This window comes from Harmonia axyridis, chromosome 4 (assembly GCF_914767665.1).
Source record: "Harmonia axyridis chromosome 4, icHarAxyr1.1, whole genome shotgun sequence".
NCBI lineage: Eukaryota > Metazoa > Arthropoda > Insecta > Coleoptera > Coccinellidae > Harmonia > Harmonia axyridis.
The window spans coordinates 39851030-39871408 of NC_059504.1; the positions used below are offsets into that span (position 1 = coordinate 39851030).

The 20379-nt window shown below is 35.0% G+C and overlaps 2 protein-coding genes across 2 annotated transcripts; both read left to right on the forward strand.

The window, feature by feature from the left end:
* Nucleotides 1-3370: 3370 nt before the first annotated feature.
* LOC123678718 lies at nt 3371-12098 on the forward strand. Its single transcript, XM_045615870.1, has 2 exons — nt 3371-4498; nt 8112-12098. The coding sequence occupies exons 1-2, from the start codon at nt 3371-3373 to the stop codon at nt 12096-12098; spliced, it is 5115 nt and encodes a 1704-aa protein (XP_045471826.1).
* Nucleotides 12099-16537: 4439 nt separating this feature from the next.
* LOC123677838 (transcription factor Sox-3-like) lies at nt 16538-20379 on the forward strand. Its single transcript, XM_045614566.1, has 2 exons — nt 16538-16876; nt 19633-20379. The coding sequence occupies exons 1-2, from the start codon at nt 16561-16563 to the stop codon at nt 19992-19994; spliced, it is 678 nt and encodes a 225-aa protein (XP_045470522.1). The 5' UTR covers nt 16538-16560; the 3' UTR covers nt 19995-20379.

Sequence of the window (20379 nt, forward strand, 5' to 3'; positions counted from 1 at the left end):
CATTTTCCTCAATAACAATCTTATTTTTAGTATGTTTCTTTTTTTTTATTCTATTAATAAGCTGCCATGTAGTTTTAGTTTTATTACTTGATTGTGCTATTTCAGCATCAAAATGCATTACTTGAATTTCAGATAGGCTTTTCATGTACATACTATTATAATACCGGAAATCCTCCCTGAAACGTTCATCTTGTTTGGCTAGTTCACCAAAAAGGCTAACAAGGTTTCTGATTTCTGTCAATTCAGAACAAAGGACCTTACTCTGAGTTGAATGAGAGTTGAATTTATTCATGGGAAACGATCTCTCATAATAATAATGAATAATTTGAGAAAAACAATTGAATGACATATTGGGACTTTTATGTTCAAAAACTTCATCCCAACTTTCTTGATATAAAAAAGATTTAAAAGTCTCAATATTTTCAGCACTATGCACTCTGGCATAAATTGAACGCTTATGTTTTTTCTCTGAAATACTCGATTTCACATTTATCAAAATAGCACAGTGATCAGAAACAAAAAAATCTTTCACACTTGTACTGAATCCATCGTCAAAATTTATCAGAAAATTATCTATGCATGTTCTCGATGTTGAAGTGACTCTAGTTGGCAATGAAATAACCGACTGAAAATTAAAACACGCAATAGAATCCCTGAAAAACATTGAACTGTCGCTATGAACCAAAAGGTCTATATTAAAATCTCCTCCAATAATTATTCTACCTGACATAGTGGATAAGTAATTGAGAAATTCATTGAAAACTTGCAAGAACAAATCAAAATCTCCTGATGGAGGTCTATAACAAGCAGCAATTATCATACCCTCAGTCGGAATCCTAATGCAACAACATTCGAAAATGCCTTCAACATTTAAACTTTCGATAATTACAACAGAAATGTCATGAATGTAATTATCACTTTTATAAATGGCAACACCACCATGCTTCATAGTTACCCTACAGTAACTTGTGCAAAGAGTGAAATTTCTTAGTTTTAATATATTAATATTGACTTTTTCTTGCCAATGTTCACTAATTAGTAAAAAATCACAGTTAACATCAGAGAAAATATCATCCAGCATAAGTATTTTATTACTAATGCATCGCATATTTTGATGAATTATTTTGATATCATTCACTTTTTCACTTGAGAAGGTTACTGATTTAGATATGGAGGTGTTCAAGTCGGCTTCAGAAATGAAGCTCGAGGCTGAAAAAACCTATGAACGCTTGACCTATTTGGCCAGTTGGTACTGACAAGAACTTTCTCAAACTCACTTTCTTTTATTAATACTTTGAATGAAGCATAACTTTCTGGGTATCTGGACTTGACTAATTCACATCTTACTCCTGTGAAGTTTTTACCTAAAAATGTTTGAAGTTCTTCCACAGTTGTTGATGGTTTCAGACTGGATACATGAAATGCCTTGTATTTTTCAATACCTTCCACCGAAGATGGACCACCATAATTTCCCACCACAAGTGTCCTCTGCGATCTAGATCTCTTCCTAGACTGAATTTTCCATTCCAATTTATCTTCCTCAGATTTCTCTCGTGGAACGTCTTTTTCCATCTCAATGTAGTTATTCATCAATTGTATATCCTTCGTCTCTTGAATTGCTTTGTTTACATTCTTCGATGTAACCTTATTCTTTTGTTGTTGTTTACTATTACCACTGCCTACTGTAAGCGCCGATCTCTTCTGCATCTGTGTAGAGTTCAGTTGTTTCTTTACACTTTCCCGATCATTAGTTGACGCATTCACATCAGGAATCGTAGCAGTCGAAATCAAAACATCCTTATCAGTTATTGGCACCTGTGTATGAATTTTCAGTTTTTTGTTCAATGTGGTTATTTGAACATCTTTTTCATTTAATTTATGTTCCATATCGGAAATTTTAGTTCTCAGAAGCGAAGAATTTTCCATTAGTAGAAGATTTCTCGCCTCCAATTCTTCAATAATTTTGATCATCAGATCCTTCATCGTAGAATCGTTATTGATACCACTTGATTTTTCAAAATTTTCACATTCCTTTGTATCGGTGACACTCTGGACTATCATTGTTTCTCCACAGCATTTGCCAAATTTTACCCCACAGCTAGGGTGAAATGACTTGAAGCATACACCACATTTTACACAACTTTTCACTACGTTGTTTTTGCAATATCCGCATTTAGAATTATCAGATTGAGGAGCAACGCTCGCATCGACCTTCTTATTAGACGACATATTGACGAATGGATTGCATGGATTTAATTTGGCAGTTCAATTATCTGGAGGTAAGATACAATTGGAAATAAGTTAGAAATGAAAATTCTTCTTCATTGGACCCTATATTTATTATTATGAGAAACGTCGTTAGGTTATGGTGAATTCTGAGCGATATGGACGAATATGTGAAGAATTCTTGATTCCAAAATTCTCACAGAACGACTAGAGAGTCGAGATGTGGAATGGCCCCCTTTGACGACCTAAAAGTTTGTAATTTTTTTCATGTGGTCATTTACAAGCGAGAGTTTACACCAATAAACATTGTAACCTTCTGAAGTTAAAGGTTTCAGTTGCTTGCAATTCAATGTTTGAGCGAGCTATGCGTAATCTGAAGGGCCAAAACAAATGAAGCATCCCTCAAAAATAAAATATGAACATAATCTTTCATAATTCACTACATTTTGTTTAATTTTAAAATTTTTTTCAACCCAATACCTTCAAAATTGACTATTTGGCCTGTTAATGCAACACTCATTGTTTATTTTGTTCTAATTTTATTCTAAATTCAGTTATATAATTATTTATTTTGTTTCGAAACAATCGTTGAATCAATGCGTCGATTTCTTTAATTAATGTTCACATTTATTCCGTTCATTTATTCATTTCATTTAGTTGTAATAAAATACGTTGGGAAATCTCGGACTGCATATGGTGACATATGGGCGAGAGATCAGTTCGAATTCTCGTTCCAAAAAGTGCGCTACGCCGTGAATTGTTTCAATCGAAACCACGAAATTTTTGGACGTTTTCGCTATTTTCTGCAAGTTTTTTCAAGACAATAGATACTGGGAAGTACCATCTCCAACTCTGGCGTTCATTCCAACAAAGGTAGGTCGAGTGCTTCCAACGTATCTTTTGTGTGTTCTTTTTCTCAAATTCTTTTTCCTTATTTTTCTAAATTTTCTGAGCTATCGTAACATTGGTCCTATTCGAGCCAAATTTTCTTTAATTTTCGTTGCTTCGACGATTGTTTCGAAATTATTTCAGTTCAATATTTCACTTTATTTTTTTTCACTATCGATAAATCTATTCACATATTGAGTGTTGCAGTATAATTTGATTTCTTATTAGTTATTTATTTACATTCAGCTTGTTCATTATGAGTGCTAATAAATTGAAACAAAATTATGCTATTCGACAATTACAAATTGACGATGTTGAGGAAATTCTTTCTTTAGCGACAGCAGCGGTCGATGATGCAAGTCGTCATGTTAGATTCCGACTTCGATATGAAGAGTTGGAGGATATTCATGAAAAATTTCATAACACTCACAATTCAATTATTTCAACCATTTCAGTTTTAGAAAACCCTGATTTAGTGTCAGAAAAACAGATAAAGTCAGCATTCAATGATACATATTTCACCATAAAAACCATTTATAATAATTTATTCCCCACAATCAGTGGTGATGTTTCGGTCAAATCCTCGAAAGTTACACCTAATGTCAAACTTCCGAAGATTTCTTTGCCATCATTCAGCGGAAATTATAAAGATTGGACAACCTTTCATGACATATTCACTAGTTTGATTCACAATAATGCTAATTTGTCTGATATTGAAAAATTCCAATATCTTCTAAGTTCCTTAAAATCCCAAGCTTTGTCATTGTTGAAAGGTTTTCCATTAACAGCACAAAATTACCATATTGCTTTCGACACCTTGACTAAACGTTATCAAAATAAACGTCTTTTGGCGAATTCATATTGGCAAGATATCACGAACATATCAAAGTTGACAAATGAGTCGGTTGAAGGTTTGAGGAACCTACTCGATACATTCTCTGAGAATTTGTCATCTTTGAAAAACTTAGGTTTGCCAGTTGATCAATGGGATTTTGTACTTTTTCATATGATTATTCAGAAACTAGATAACGCTAAAATTAAACGTTTTGAATTACAAGAATGCTCGTCAGATATTCCATCGTTCCGAAATTTACACAATTTCCTTCTGAATCAGTGCACCGCTTTAGAATCTGCAGCTCTCTCTACCTCCATTAAACCCAAATACAGTCCACTTGCTCAAACTCAAACCAAACAGCAAAAACCTTCCTCGAGTAAATCAACCTCCACTTTTCTGGCTCAAACTAATAATATTTCTTCAAAAATAAAATGTAATTTTTGCAATTCACCGCATACTATTTACAAATGCTATTCATTTCTGTCCAAAACTCCAACTGAAAGATTGAAAATTGCCCAAAGTAACAATTGGTGTATTAATTGTTTGCATTTGTGCCCCCAATAGTCCCGCCCCTGTAGGAAGATACAAGCAAATGTTGAAAGAACACGATCATTTGCAGATTGAGGAAGATTCTAGGATTAGTAAGGAGATTTCAAACATATCACAGATCCTGGATAGAGCAGGGGATCTGGGTGAGTTGGGGAGGACGAGATCACACTCATCGAGCAGCAATAAGGGGACACAGAAATCTGGTGGTTACGGAAATAAGCCAAAGACAGTTAAATAGGGAAGTATTTGGAAATATTGTTAGAATACTGTTTATTTTGGAATTTATTCAACGATCAATAAAAATTTTTGTTTCTCATTATTTTTGGGTATTTTGTGTATTTTTTAGACTATTTTTATTTTGATTGTTTTGTTCATGATGGATCAGTTCTTGAGAGACTTTGATGATGGTGAATATGAGACTAAATATATAGATCAAATATGTGATTTAGAAATGAAAGATTGTACACAATCTAAATTCAGAATCATTCATAACAATATAAGAAGTGTTGAAAAAAATCTTGACGAGTTCAAAATAAATTTGAGAACCTGTATCGACAAATTTCATGTTGTGGTCTTGACTGAAACATTCCAGATTTCAGATCTTAGAGTGTACCATATTGATGGGTACACGAGTGTTTACAACGGTGGAACATATAACAAAAATGATGGAGTCATAATATACATCCGTGAAGATCTGGAATATCGTCATAGGATAGTGCCGATTGGGGACATTACAGCCTTGGAAGTAGATATACAACTGCTAGGTAAGATAATTAGAATAACTGGCATTTACCGCTCACCACAGATCTGCACCCAAAGATTCAATCAGGATCTATTTTGTAATCTTGAAAATGCAGATGAGTGTGATCAACATGTGTTGGTGGGTGATATGAATGTTGATCTGATGGCTTCAAATGATGTTGTTGTGGAAGAATATAAAAATATTTTGAGTTATTTCGGTTACAGATCTTATATAAATGATATAACCAGGCCCCACAGTGGGAGTTGTCTAGATCATATATACTTGAAAAGCAATAACACTACTATAGGTAAAAATCATCATGCATATATTGCTCGTACAGACATAACAGATCACTATTCTATAATAATTTGCCTAGATTATGAAAAAAATCAGAAAACAACAACTACCACATATAAAAGTTACGTTAATTATGCAAAAATGAAAGATTATCTGAGAAATATAAACTGGCAGGAAATAATAAAAGGAAAAAACGTAAATGCATTTGCTGACACTTTAATTAATGTAATTACAACTTGTTTGATAGACAATACAAAGAAAAAGAAGTTGACATATAATAAAGCAGGAAAAAAGGATTGGATCACCCCAAGTATTTTGAAGTCTATTATTAAAAAAAACACTTTATATAAGGAACACATTAAGGACCCATATAATTCAGACTTAAAAAAAAAGTATAATGCTTATAAAAATGTTTCACAGAAGCTGATAAAAACAGCAAAGAACAATTATATGAATAATTGTGTTTTGAGAAATTCATCGAGAACTAGATCTCTGTGGTCTTTCGTGGATAAAGTTTGTGGGAATGTCAGACCTGAAACAAAAATTAGTTCCATTAGAAGCACTAGTGGTAGAGTGGTTACGTCTGGGAAAGAGATAGTGGAGGAATTCGGTGAATATTTCGGTAATATAGGGAAGCAACTTGCTGATAACATAAAAGAAAACCAGGAAAGTGTGGAAGATGTAAAATTTTGTGGAAGTTCATTATTTCTGTTTCCAACTTGCCCTAGTGAAGTAGAATTGATCATAATGGATCTGAAAAATAATGGTGCTCCTGGAAAGGATGGTATAAAATCTGAGCTCTTGAAAAAGATAAAGGGGGAAATTAGTGAACCTTTATCATTGTTGGTGAACTTATGTTTCGAAACCGGGCAGTTTCCTGGGACTTTAAAGACAGGTATTGTTGTACCACTATACAAGTCAGGAGAAAAAATAAATATAGAGAATTATAGACCTATTACATTAACATCTAACTTTGCAAAGATTATTGAGAAAATATTCAAAAATCGCATACTCTGCTTTTTAGATAAGAATAAGATATTATCTGACAACCAATATGGATTCAGAAAGGGATGTTCGACAGAGGATGCGATTAGAAAATTAACAAAAAATATATATAATTGGCTAGATACAGGAAGGATGGGATTATGCGTTTTCATAGATCTTGCCAAAGCGTTCGATACAGTTTGTCAAAAAAAACTACTCGGAAAACTTTACAGAATTGGTTTCCGGGGTAGGGCTTACGATCTGATTGAAGATTACATAACGGAGAGAACTCAACAAATAAGGGTGAATGACCATGTGGGGGAGATAAAGTCAACAGAATATGGAGTTCCCCAGGGAACTGTTCTGGGACCGATATTATTTATAATATATATGAATAATTTACTACTAATGGAAGGAGACGGAGATATTATCAGCTTCGCAGATGATACCGTTATTTTATATGAGGATGCATCATGGAGTAGATTAAAATTAAAGGCTGAAAAGGATTTGTACGGTAAAATTCAATGGTTCAAAGAGAATAAATTAACACTCAACTTAATGAAGACGAAATACTTACCGTTTAGTTCCTATAAGACAGGTCTTCCGCACATGGGAAATCTGGAAGTCGACAGAGGTGTATCAATTCTTGAAGCGGAGAAGATCAAATATTTGGGCATTATGGTTGATAGACACCTGCGATGGGACTTGCATGTTGATTTATTGGTGAGAAAACTTAGATGTCTGCTTCCAAAATTTAGACATCTGAGAGGGTACATGAGTACGTCATACCTGAGGATAATTTACCTCTCTCTTTGCCAGTCTCTCATTAAATATGGAATCATTGGCTGGGGTGGGGCATACATTTGCCATATGAGAAGGGTGGAGATTATACAGAAGTGGATACTCCGAACTATTTATGAGAAACCACTAATGTTCCCATCTGGTGAGCTGTATGATGTCTCGGGGGTTCTGACTCCACACCAACTCTTCGCTTTGGAGATAATATATTCAGTTAATGCCAAGAAGATTGATATCAAGATGAGTACTAGTGATCACGAAACAAGAAACAGAAGAAATCAGGTATTTAGACCAAGAGCTAAAAAACGGATAGGAGAAAGATGTTTCACCTACCTCGCACCGCGTGTCTATACGAACGTTCCTGATGATCTGAAGAATGGCCGAAGGCTTATTAAGAAAAAACTGAGACATTGGATTATGGAAAGAGGCAGGGAATATTTTTATAGGATTGTTAACCCATAGAACTGCTTAATGAAAGTTCTTATTTGCGAAGCAATCCCAGTGTGGATGTAGTAGCTCGTTTTCCATTGGCGTGACAATCCAGCTACCCATAGGACACCCGTTTTTCATATTTTATGGATTTTTTTTCATTGGTTACATGATGTAATGGTCCATTTGCCGATAGAACATTCATTTTCGATTTGTTTGGAATAATTATATTATTTTGGTTTTTGTATGAAAGTATTATATTTTGTATTTTGTATATCGCATACTGGCTTGCGCCTCAGCGATTAATGTTTATACTGATTTTTCAGAATAAACTATTATTATTATTATTATTATTATTATTATTCAGCGCATGACATTTCGAAATGTGCTTCTAAATCAAGTTGTCGCACTTGTTCTAGGAAACACCATTCTCTGCTCCATATCGATTCCGATGAAAATGAAAAACAAACCTCTCCCTCTTCTTCTGATATCAATTCATGTAACTCAGCTCAGAGTTTCACTACCACTGCGTCTTCCAACGTTCTTCTCGCTACAGCTCAAGTAGAAATTCTCGATGCCTGGGGGAATTATAAAACTGTCAGAGTTCTTTTAGATAGTGGTTCCCAAACTAATATAATTACTAAAAAGTGTGTTGCTTCACTAGGGTTAACATTATCTAAATCATTTCTATGCATAAAAGGCATAGGAGAAAGATCATCACCATCAACTTCCACTGCCACTTGCACAATCCGCCCCCGAGAAGGGATTCACCCAATCTTTACCTTCGATGCTGTTGTCATCCCAAGAATATGTTCAGACTTGCCAAACTTCACAACAAAATTTTCATTCCACGATTCACTGAATTTGGCGGATCCAAATTTCAATAAACCTGGTAGTGTCGACATACTTCTGGGAGCTGAAATATTTCCCTCTTTACTTCTTGATGGTCGTCAAGAAGGTGGAGTAGGAGAACCTTCAGCACTCGAAACTGTTTTCGGTTGGGTCTTGATGGGTAGAACTCATTCTTCTTGTAAGGTAGTAAATTCATTGCATGTGACTCTAGATTCATCTCTGAACGCAACTTTGAAGGCATTCTGGGAACTCGAAGAACTTCCAATTTTGGCATCAGAATCACATTCTCCCGATGAAATTCTCTGTGAAGAGATTTTCAAGAAAGATATCTCTCGAGATTGTAAGACAGGTCGTTTTAGTGTATCATTACCCTTCAAACAATCAATTCCCGTTTCATTCGGTGACACCTATTCATTGGCATTGCGTCGTTTCTTGTTGCTGGAGAAACGACTCAATAAAGATTCCTCTCTGCGGAAACAATATAGTGATTTCATGAAAGATTATTTGGAATCTGATCATATGACATTGGTAGATTCAATGCCTTCTGATGAATTCTCCTATTTTATCCCACATCATTGCGTTCTCAAACCCGATAGCACTTCCACCAAACTAAGGGTTGTGTTTGATGCCTCATCAAAGGTGGCTGGTCATTCATCTTTGAATGATTGCCTTCTTACAGGCCAAAAGTTGCAAAAGGATATTGCCACCATCCTTCTCCGATTTCGTACACATAAGTTTGTCTTCACGGCCGATAAACGACAAATGTATCGGCAAATTCTGATTCATACGAATCATCGTAAATATCAGCGCATTCTCTGGAGATTTTCACCTTCAGAATCCATAAAGTGTTATGAGTTAAACACTGTCACGTATGGGCTGTCTTCGGCTCCTTTTCTAGCGCTTCGAACCTTGCGTCAGTTGGCTATAGATGAAAAAGATAGTTGTCCTTTAGCTTCTAGGATCCTTGATGAGGATATATACATTGATGATGTCGTGTCAGGTTCCGATAATGTTCAGAATGCCATTGATCTCAGAAATGAGCTCATTTATCTTTTGAACAAAGGGGGCTTCGAATTGCGAAAATGGGCCAGTAATGAGCCGGAAATCCTCGAAGGAATTCCAATAGAACATCAGCTGATGCAGTCATTTTCATTCACTGATGGGGAATTCGTGAAGATTCTTGGACTTTGCTGGAATCCGAATATCGATACTTTTTCATTTGTTACATCTAAAATAGATTCCATTTGCACGAAACGTAGCATATTATCACAACTTGCTCGAACTTACGACCCCTTGGGCTTCTTAACTCCTTTTACTTTTTTCATGAAGCATCTCATACAGGTTCTTTGGACTCAAGGTTTACAGTGGGACCAGACCCCTACTTCTGACGTCGTAAACTGTTGGAATCAATGTAAGTTTGAACTTTCTCATCTACAAAATCTACGTATTCCTTGTTGCATTTTTCCAGAATCATATACCAGATGTGAATTACATGGATTCGGTGATAGTAGTGAAAAAGGTTATGCAGCAGTCGTCTACTTTTGTTTCTTTTATTCATCAGGACAAATTGAAACTTTTCTTATTTGTGCAAAATCCAAAGTTGCTCCCATTAAGCGCATATCTCTTCCTCGTCTGGAGTTATGTGCTGCTCTATTATTAGCGAAACTTATTTCTTTCGTAGTCTCAACCTATCCAACAGGTATATTTTCTGACCTATTCGCCTGGTCAGATTCAACCGTTGCTCTATCTTGGATAAAATCGTCCCCTCATAAGTGGAAATCTTTTGTGAGCAATCGAACCACAAAAATTCAAAATCTTGTTCCCCCTGAAAACTGGTTTCATGTTAAATCAGAGGATAACCCTGCTGACTTTGGCTCTCGCGGTTTAACTCCGCTAAAATTGATAAATTGCAGTAAGTGGTGGTCGGGACCAGCTTGGTTGAGATCGAACCAAATTCTGAGCACTTCATTTGTTGATTCGGAAGATTCTCCTCTCTGTTCGGAAGAAGAACGGAAAATTGTCCTGATAACATCAGTTCAGGCATCATTGACTGATGACCTAATAACAAAGTTCTCATCTCTCCCGAAAATTCAACGGATTTTAGCATATGTCTTAAGGTTCTGCTTCAATACTCGAAATTCTTCATCGCCTTGCCAAGGCAAGTTGACTTTTCCGGAGCTAACACAGGCCTTACTTTTTCTGGTGAAACAAGTTCAAGCAGATATATTTGTCGTGGAAATCGATCAGCTTCGAAAAGGTAAACTTTTATCTAAGCCCCTCAGAAAACTGAATCCTTTTCTTGACTCAGATTATGTTCTCAGGGTGGGCGGTAGAATTTCTCTTTCAGGGCTCTCTTTTGAGAGCAAACACCCTGCCTTACTTCCTTGCCAACATCCTCTGACGGACCTCATAATTCGTCATTTCCACCTTAAACACCTACATCCAGGTCACCAAGCATTGCAATACCTTATTTGTCAGCAATTTTGGATACTTTCATCTAGGCGAGCTATACATCGGGTGCTCTCCAAATGTAACACTTGTTTCCGTTCGAATCCTAAGCCAGTTCAGCCGTTTATGGGAAACTTGCCTTCTAGCCGTTTACACCAGGTAAAGCCATTTCAATGTGTTGGTGTTGATTTCGGTGGTCCTTTCCTCATCACTATGACAAGGTCAAGAGGTACTAAATACACAAAAGCATACGTTTGCCTTTTCATTTGTTTCGCGGTTAAGGCAATACACTTAGAGTTGGTTTCTGACCTTTCTTCAGAAGCGTTCTTAGCAGCATTACGACGCTTTATAGCACGTAGAGGTCGGTGTAATCGAATATTTAGTGACGGTGGTACCAATTTCCGTGGTGCCTACACTCTTTTACGTACTTTGTTCCGCAATGCTACCGAGGCTGAAAATATTGATTGGAGTTTCAATCCTCCATCTGCACCTCACTTCGGCGGTCTCTGGGAAGCTGGCATAAAATCAGTGAAAACACATTTAATGAGAGTGATAGGTGAGCAGAAATTGACTTATGAAGAACTGTATACGGTTCTGACACAAATTGAAGCGGTTCTAAATTCACGACCCCTCTGCCCATTGAGCAGTGATCCAAATGACCTATCCGCCTTGACACCGGGTCATTTTTTGACTCTTGCACCCTTGACTGCGCTACCAGATGATGATTTGTCCCATTTACAAATCAATAGGTTGTCTCGATGGCAATTGCTCTCGCGGCTTCATGCTGATTTTTGGAAACGTTGGCACACCGAATATCTACATACGTTACAACAACGTCAAAAGTGGGATAAACATTCAGATTCCACCCTAAAACCAGGAATGCTTGTCCTCATCAATGATGGACCTATTTCTCCTTTGCGCTGGCGATTGGCAAGAATCGAGAAATTACATCTGGGTACAGATGGAATAGCTCGTGTAGCTACCATTCGCACAAGCCAAAGTGTGCTGCAACGACCTATTGTAAAGTTGTGTCCATTGCCACAGCAATAGTCATTGCTAAATTTCATTTTCAATTTTCTTTTTTTTTTCTTTCTTTAAAATATGTATATTTTAGGTGGGCGGTTATGTTAATGCAACACTCATTGTTTATTTTGTTCTAATTTTATTCTAAATTCAGTTATATAATTATTTATTTTGTTTCGAAACAATCGTTGAATCAATGCGTCGATTTCTTTAATTAATGTTCACATTTATTCCGTTCATTTATTCATTTCATTTAGTTGTAATAAAATACGTTGGGAAATCTCGGACTGCATATGGTGACATATGGGCGAGAGATCAGTTCGAATTCTCGTTCCAAAAAGTGGGCTACGCCGTGAATTGTTTCAATCGAAACCACGAAATTTTTGGACAGTTTCGCTATTTTCTGCAAGTTTTTTCAAGACAATAGATACTGGGAAGTACCATCTCCAACTCTGGCGTTCATTCCAACAAAGGTAGGTCGAGTGCTTCCAACGTATCTTTTGTGTGTTCTTTTTCTCAAATTCTTTTTCCTTATTTTTCTAAATTTTCTGAGCTATCGTAACATGGCCACTATTTTAAATCCATCCGGCTTATCTTGGCCAACTTGTATTGCACGACCACAAGTTATCTATACATAATATAAACTTGGCATCGAATCGATGTAGGGTCCTCAATAACATCCACAAAGCTCACCTCCAAGACCAAATATTTTCAACGAGATTCTTAAAAACTTTGTGGATGGGAATCCATTTCAATGTGCTGGGAGCAATAAGGTCGAAAAAAACACTTTTTTCCTTTACCATTTTTTCCCATTCGGCTCGGTTGAAAAGATACAGGCGATTGAAAATCCATAAAAAAAAATATTTTTCCTACTAGCGTTTCGAAAGTATTATTTTCCACATTGACGTTTGGAAAGTAGTTCTTCTATAAATTCGTGCAGAAAAAAAGGAAATTCAAACGTTTCCCTATGCGGCTGATCGCACAAAAATATAACTTCTTGTAACGTCAGTCTGATGTATCAAGACGAAAACTCTCCGTGACAGTGTTTCATTTAAGCTAGTACAAAAAATATTGTTCTTAACTCATGTAGAAAGCAACTTGCGGAAAAGTATCACTTTCCACACTTGTTAGGAAAATAACTTTTTCTGTTTTTCGCAAATGGTTCAAGCCAAGGAAATTATTTTTGGAATATAGTTTTCCATTGATATGATGATCTTCTCCCTACACAAAATTCCATCCAATTATTTCAGTATCTTCAATATGACCATCAAATTCTATAAAAATGCCATGAATTCGAACAACCCAACTCTTAAAAGTAATTTGAACGTTCATCGACGAATATTTGACCGTTTAAAAAAATAAGAGTATTCGTTATTTTTCTCGTACAAGGCGTCGTTTTCGAGTAATTTTATCTTATCCACTGTTCTGATGTTTCACAAATCTGTTCTTTTTTCTTGATAAATGAATGAGGTCTGTTCATTTGATTTCGTTTTGAAGATGCATTTATTTTTCAATGTCATGGTTTTTTGTTGCTTATTGAGTGGCAGTGAATTTTCATTCTTATTTCTTTATTTAGGCATCATTTCACTTGGAAGAGCATCAATCTTTTGATGTGGATTTTCATTATGGAGGAAAAAGTATCAAGTTTTCATGTAGATTTACATTCTGTGTGATAATTTTTTTTAATCGAACTTTTCTGCTTTGGAAGAGACAAAGGAAATCACAAATAAAAGTTTGAATTGCTTTTTCCGATTGCGGTATTGCGTAATATAAAAGTTTTGATTCTTGACGTCAGTAGCCGGCCAAACTTTAACATTGCCCTTGAGGTTTTTTATTATTGAGAATATTATTGCGAATGAATACCTACAATCACGTTGTATTAAATAAGAATTGAATTCAAAAATAAAGGTATATTTCGATTATCCATTCCCTGAGCGTTTCCGAATGCGATAAATTATAAAGATGTTTCCGCTTACAGAACTGTTCTGAAAAGCGAGAAATTGTATTAATTATAAACACATTTTCAACCTGGCCACAACATAATTATGTTCAATAATAGCAATATTCTATAAACATTCACTGTCCGGCGACAACGCCGACCACCATGAAAAATGCATAAAATTATTTAATTGAATGGTAACAATTCGGTATTTCTAATGTGAAAACCATAATCACATAATTGGATGGTCAGCAATAATACTTAGTCACAAAGGGACATTGTCAATCATTGACAATGGGATATAGATCAATGCTTATCCTGCTCCAGAATCAAACGAGATAGAATCATAGTTAGAGTTCGACCGCAAGTGTGAATAATTGTGTCTGATCAGTTTGTTTTATTAGGTACGTTTTCCTACGATTTATTTTTTGAAAACGTTTTGAGGTATGAGGTTTCTTTTGGTTATTATAATTGAGCAATTGTCGTGCATATCAGTTACTGGTTCCCTTATTTCATTAATTTAGATAATTTTTAAGCGAACTTCATTGCCCAAAAAAAAAATTGATTCGACACTTAACGACAATTAATTGAAGATATATAGGGTGAGTCAATTGTGCTCGACGGTTGGAAATTTTGGGATAGGAGAAAGATTCAAATTTTAACGGAATCGACAGTATTCACCACATGAGCTCAAATTATTATTAATTCTACAGGCTGGTCCAAAAGTGGCGAAATATGATACCATCCCTGCTTTTTTTTTTGAATGATTATGCCCAATTTTTATAACAAATTCCTAATCTCCAAGAAATTCTGATTCCGAAATACCTTACTTGTCATCATTTATCTGTGGTTCTTTTTGACGTAGACCACATTTTTCTCGAAAAATATCAATAATATAATGGTTAACACTAACTATATCTTGAATACCGTTCGAGATATAATTGTACGATTTTTTTCTCATATTGACCAAGTTTTTTCAAGTCTTCCGCAAATTTACGGATCACTCCACAGATGGACCGAAAGACAATTTTTCAAAAATGACCTTCAAAAAATGCCAATAAGTCCATTTATTCAAATGGCAAGCACTGATTTTTTTTTGCCTGTCTGATAGCCTAAACTGGATGGTTTCTTAAAGGATTCGCATTGCATGTTTCAAAAGTATAAGTTTACTCAACTATTTTAATACCTTTTGCATAACTGTTTCCGTTCGAGTGATACAGGGTGATTTTGGAAATTCAAACTACGTCTGAATCAGAATTCTGCGTAGAATCCAGTGGCGTACTCAATTTTTTTTTTCGGGGTATGGTTTTGAAGATTCAATACAAACCTATATTTTTTTAATGGAACACCATGTATATAATTACTTCGTTGAATTCGTTATTTTATTCCCTTCAAAATGATGTATGATACTATGTAGGTAGGATGTTCAGAAATGTTAAAAAAACACTAAAACATCAAATTATAATGATTTTTTGTTAATGGGCAATGGATTTCCCATATAAAAGAAGAATCAATAATAATAACAATAATTCATAGCGATGACAGCTTGATCAGATTGGATTTTGTCCCTGCAATGCCTACTTGATAAAACAATGCTTCCAAATGCATAGTAGCCATAATAACAACAAGGATGTTTGTATCATCAATGACCTACTACTTTTAAAAATCGAAAGTAATAATCCTCTTATTGAAACATAGAAATTCATGGCCCATTTACAAAAAATCATCATTATTTGACGTTTTAGTGTTTTTTTGACATTTCTGAACATCCTACCTACATAGTATCATACATCATTTTGAAGGGAAAAAAATAACGAATTCAACCAAGTAATGATATACATGGTGTTCCGTTAAAAAAAATATAGGTTCGTGTTGAATCTTCAAAACCATACCCCGAAAAAAAATATTGAGTACGCCACTGGATTCTACGCCGAATTCTGATTCAGACGTAGTTTTTACATCAGCATTATTTCTAATAACTTCGGAGATAAAGGAGGGGTCCGAAAAGTATCAATTTCCAAAATCACCCTGTATCTCTTGAACGGAAACAGTTATGCAGAATCTGATTAGACCAACTTGAGTTTCACGAAAAAGTAGGACAGGAACGTGAAAACCGCAAGGCTCTATCTCAAATAACAAGCGAGAAACCTAGCTGTCTCACCCAAAATGGGATGCACTGTACACCTATAATTTAAAATACGAGGGTGGTATCGTAGTTTACCACTTTCGGACTAGCCTGTAGAGTCAAAAATAATTTAAGCGTATGCACTGAGTGCTGTCGATTCCGTCAAAATTGTAATCATTCTTTTAGCCCTCAATTTACAAGAGTTATTGACCGATGGAGCACTACTGACTCACCCAGTTTATGCCTTTCATCTTCACGTTTTCTATTCAATTGTACAAATCTCTTTTTTTGGTACTCGAATTAACAATGCTGATTTCTTTAGTCAACATTATTTGTCTCACTTATCAAAGGAATGTACAAAAGTACCTTTCAATTATATTTCCCTGCTATCTCCAGAAATGCAAAATGAACACATCAAGCGACCAATGAACGCATTCATGGTATGGTCCAGAATAAGAAGACGTCAGATAACTAACGAATATCCAAGACTGCATAATTCGGAAATATCGAAGTTGCTTGGTGCTGAATGGAAGCTACTGGGTGATGCACAGAAGAAACCTTTCATAGACGAAGCCAAACGACTGAGAAGTCAACACATGTTGGATCATCCCAATTATAAATATAGACCTAGACGAAAATCTAAGATAGAGAGGTCAGAGTTGGGTAGAATGAACATAAATCCGTATGTCGATCAGCTACAGAGTGTGTCACGTAATGTCTATGGTCAGACGCCTATTATAGGTATATAAACACATCATGTTTCTTTTTTATATGATATCAAAGGAAAAACACTTTTTCATTCAAATGTAAAGGGTGTTTTTTTAGAGCTATAGAACTTTTCACCATTGACTGTAACGTTCTGGCCATCATCGTTTTTGAAAAAGTACGGACCAATGATACTACCAGCCCATAAAGCGCACCAAACAGTCAGTTTTTCTGGATGTAACGGTGTTTCGACATACACTTGAGGATTAGCTTCACTCCAAATGCGGCAGTTTTGTTTGTTGACTTAGCCATTCAACCAGAAGTGCGCTTCATCGCTAAACAAAATAAAATGGACGTAGTGCGCGATACATATTCCGCACAGAACCATTATTTTCGAAATAAAATTACACTATTTGCAAGCGTTGTTTAGGCGTGAGTCTATTCATGATGAATTGCCAAACCAGACTGAGAATAAATCACTCGACAGCTGTTAAATCGGTCGCCATCTTGAACAGTACCTAATGCCAACTTAAAGTTATACAAAAACACCCGTTACAATAACGTCATATTTTGACTGACAAGATCGAAAAGTTCTACTTTTCCACCGTCGGAGGGAAAAGAGTTACTATGTCAATAATGAATTATTTTTCCGTCCGTTTGAGGAAAAGTGTTGCCTGGTAATAATAACTGTTAATTCTAATATTTTATGTCCGTTGAAATTGATTAAACATGACAACCGTAACTAGCCAAATTTTCCATTAAACAATCAATTACAACGATCGTTGGTACAAATTTCATTTGAAGTTGGATCTCCAGATTTTTATGAATTTCATAACGTTTGAAAAAAAATAACATATTTAATTCGGGGTAGTGACTTTTCATGGCTTCCTTTCAATTATCTGCCTCAGTACGTTCGGCGAATAAATACAAGCTCGTCGTCGTAAAAATCGTCAAGTAAGATGTAGAGATCGTAGCAAACAACAGACTTTATAGCCGATTTTTTCGAAATTGGTAGCATATACGACAGAACTACACGAAACCAAAAACTTGATCACTAGACCAAAGTTTCTTAAACTATCAGGTTAGGAGGTAACAAGCGGGCCCTATTTCTGAAAAAAACATCACCCTGTAGATTTGCAATCGAAATTGGCTTATCAAGTTATGTTAACATTGAATATTTTTGTGAAGCGCAGTTACTATGAAATAAAAAAAAATATCCTTATGCTGTGGTGAAATATATAGTAATTTGTGGTAAATATATGAGATATATTTAGACAAATACACGTAACAAATACGTAAACAAGAAGAATTGAATGTTTATGAATGGATTTAAGATCCAAAGATTTTTAAAAATATTCGATGCACCTCAATTCATTCGACTAAATTGGTAAGCCCCAATAGATAACTTTAAATAATAGTACATCAAGAAAGAGTAATAAATGATGAAAAAGTGAAAAAAGGAAAAAAAATAACAAAAAACGCTACTTGAATAAAGTTGGTTTCTTTGTGTTTGTACAGTAAAGTATAGTCTGGAATTTTACGATATGTTTGTTTTGACCATTGTTGGATATCTAATTTTGAAATCATATTTTCTCTATTTCAGTATCGTAACGAGTTCATTACAGTTCTGAAAACAGTGATGTAATGAACTCATTATAGCATCGTTTTCAGTTATATTTTTCGTTTTGTGGTTGTCTATACTGACTTTCAATCCTATCAAATTTCAACAAATGTCAATAATTTTCAATATAATATAATTTGCATAAAGTGGATTGATTTGCAACATTATTCGCAATTTCTCTCAATTCTGGTGGTGTTAAATCGATTCCGTCAGACATAATTCAAGAATTTAATGCGTAATTCTAAATTATTTCAAAATTTGAAACGTACGATTCATATTCGAATTCCGTAATCTGTCAATTTTTAAAAGTCATATAATCTGAATTATTCATTGAATTTCGACAATATTTCACAAAACTTGACTGAAATAGAGAAAATATCGTCTAATACTCGTTGCAGATGGCAATACCAACACTCATGCGTTCGAAAACTAGCTCTTTCGTCGCTCGTTTTCGAATTTCGCATTCGTGTTGGAATGGGAGCCCATTCTGCAACTTGTTTTAGAATATACTATTACAGTCTTGAAAAAGATCCAAACAGGATCGAAATGTCGACAATTTGAAAATTCACCCTGGATGGTCCTGAAGTCAATGTATTTTACCTCAAATTTAATTAAAGGACGATACTAGATAGATTTGGAACAAAATTTAACGCCCTTTATCAGGGAAAGAACTAGTTTGCAGGCTTGAATTTGGAACTTTTTTCTTCTTAATTACCCAGGGAATCTCTCTTTTTGCGTTTGTACCTCCAATTTAGGAACACTCTGTATGATAATCGTGAAAAACAATATAAAAAGAAAAAGAATGAGGTAACTTTTCAAATCTGCAATATCAGCTACCTGGTAAATGAATAGGTAATACAATTTTAATGAAGGAAAATATTCAAATATTGTTTGAATATTCATAGTTTTGTGAAACAGCTATGTATGTGGACTTCTTCTGAAAGTCACGTACAGGCTCACGCCTCTGTGATTATATGTTTATACCCTGTAGCTTACAGAATAAACCATATTATTATTATTATTCTTCTGAAAGCTATTGTGTAAAGTACTCAATTCAATCTCATCACTGATCAGGAATATTTTATGGTTGAAAGTTCCTAATTATTGCACTTTGTCTTAGTTACATGGAAGAGGTTCATAACAATTAATATATTTCAATTTTTTTCCACAGAAAATAGGACCTCTTCATCTTTGCCGATTAATCATCGATTGGATTCAAATAACATCATCAGAACGATACATGTTCCAGATACCAATTACGAAATAGCCATAAGCATACCACCCACTCACTTGTACCAAGACCCTATGCCATATCCCAGGTTACCAAGACCTGTACAACAAATAAATCAATGTTATGAGGGTTTGAAATACCCAATGGACAATGTAGCAAATTTTTCTAACACTAGTTCTTCTGGTCTACCTCCGTACTCCACTCTAACTACCAGTCTACCACAAAGATCAGCGTTTAGAACGCCTAATTTTTATAGTTCTCTGTACAGTCATTCTGACCTAGCATCGGTTTATTTCCATTGAGAATGATCAGTTTTGGTTACTTTGAATATGTTTATGCAGGATGGAATGTTTTATATCAGGCAAAGATTATGGGGAATTGGAGATTTTTATATGATTGCAGATTAAAAGATGAATGGATAATGAGAATGAAAGATGAAAGTCAAAAGTCAGAAATATTAGTGACAAAAAACATTCAGTGAAATGTGCTCTGAACACAGATTTAGTGAATTTATGTGAAGATTGTGAATTTATTTCCATCGACCATATCAAAATTAATGTTATATTCAAAAAATACTCTCAATGTGTGGAATTTGTTGGATAGTAAATTAATTCATATCATAGTAAGTTCATAATAATTGGGTTTCTTCTTAGAACTCGTTATTTCTTGAACTAATAATTTGTTCTA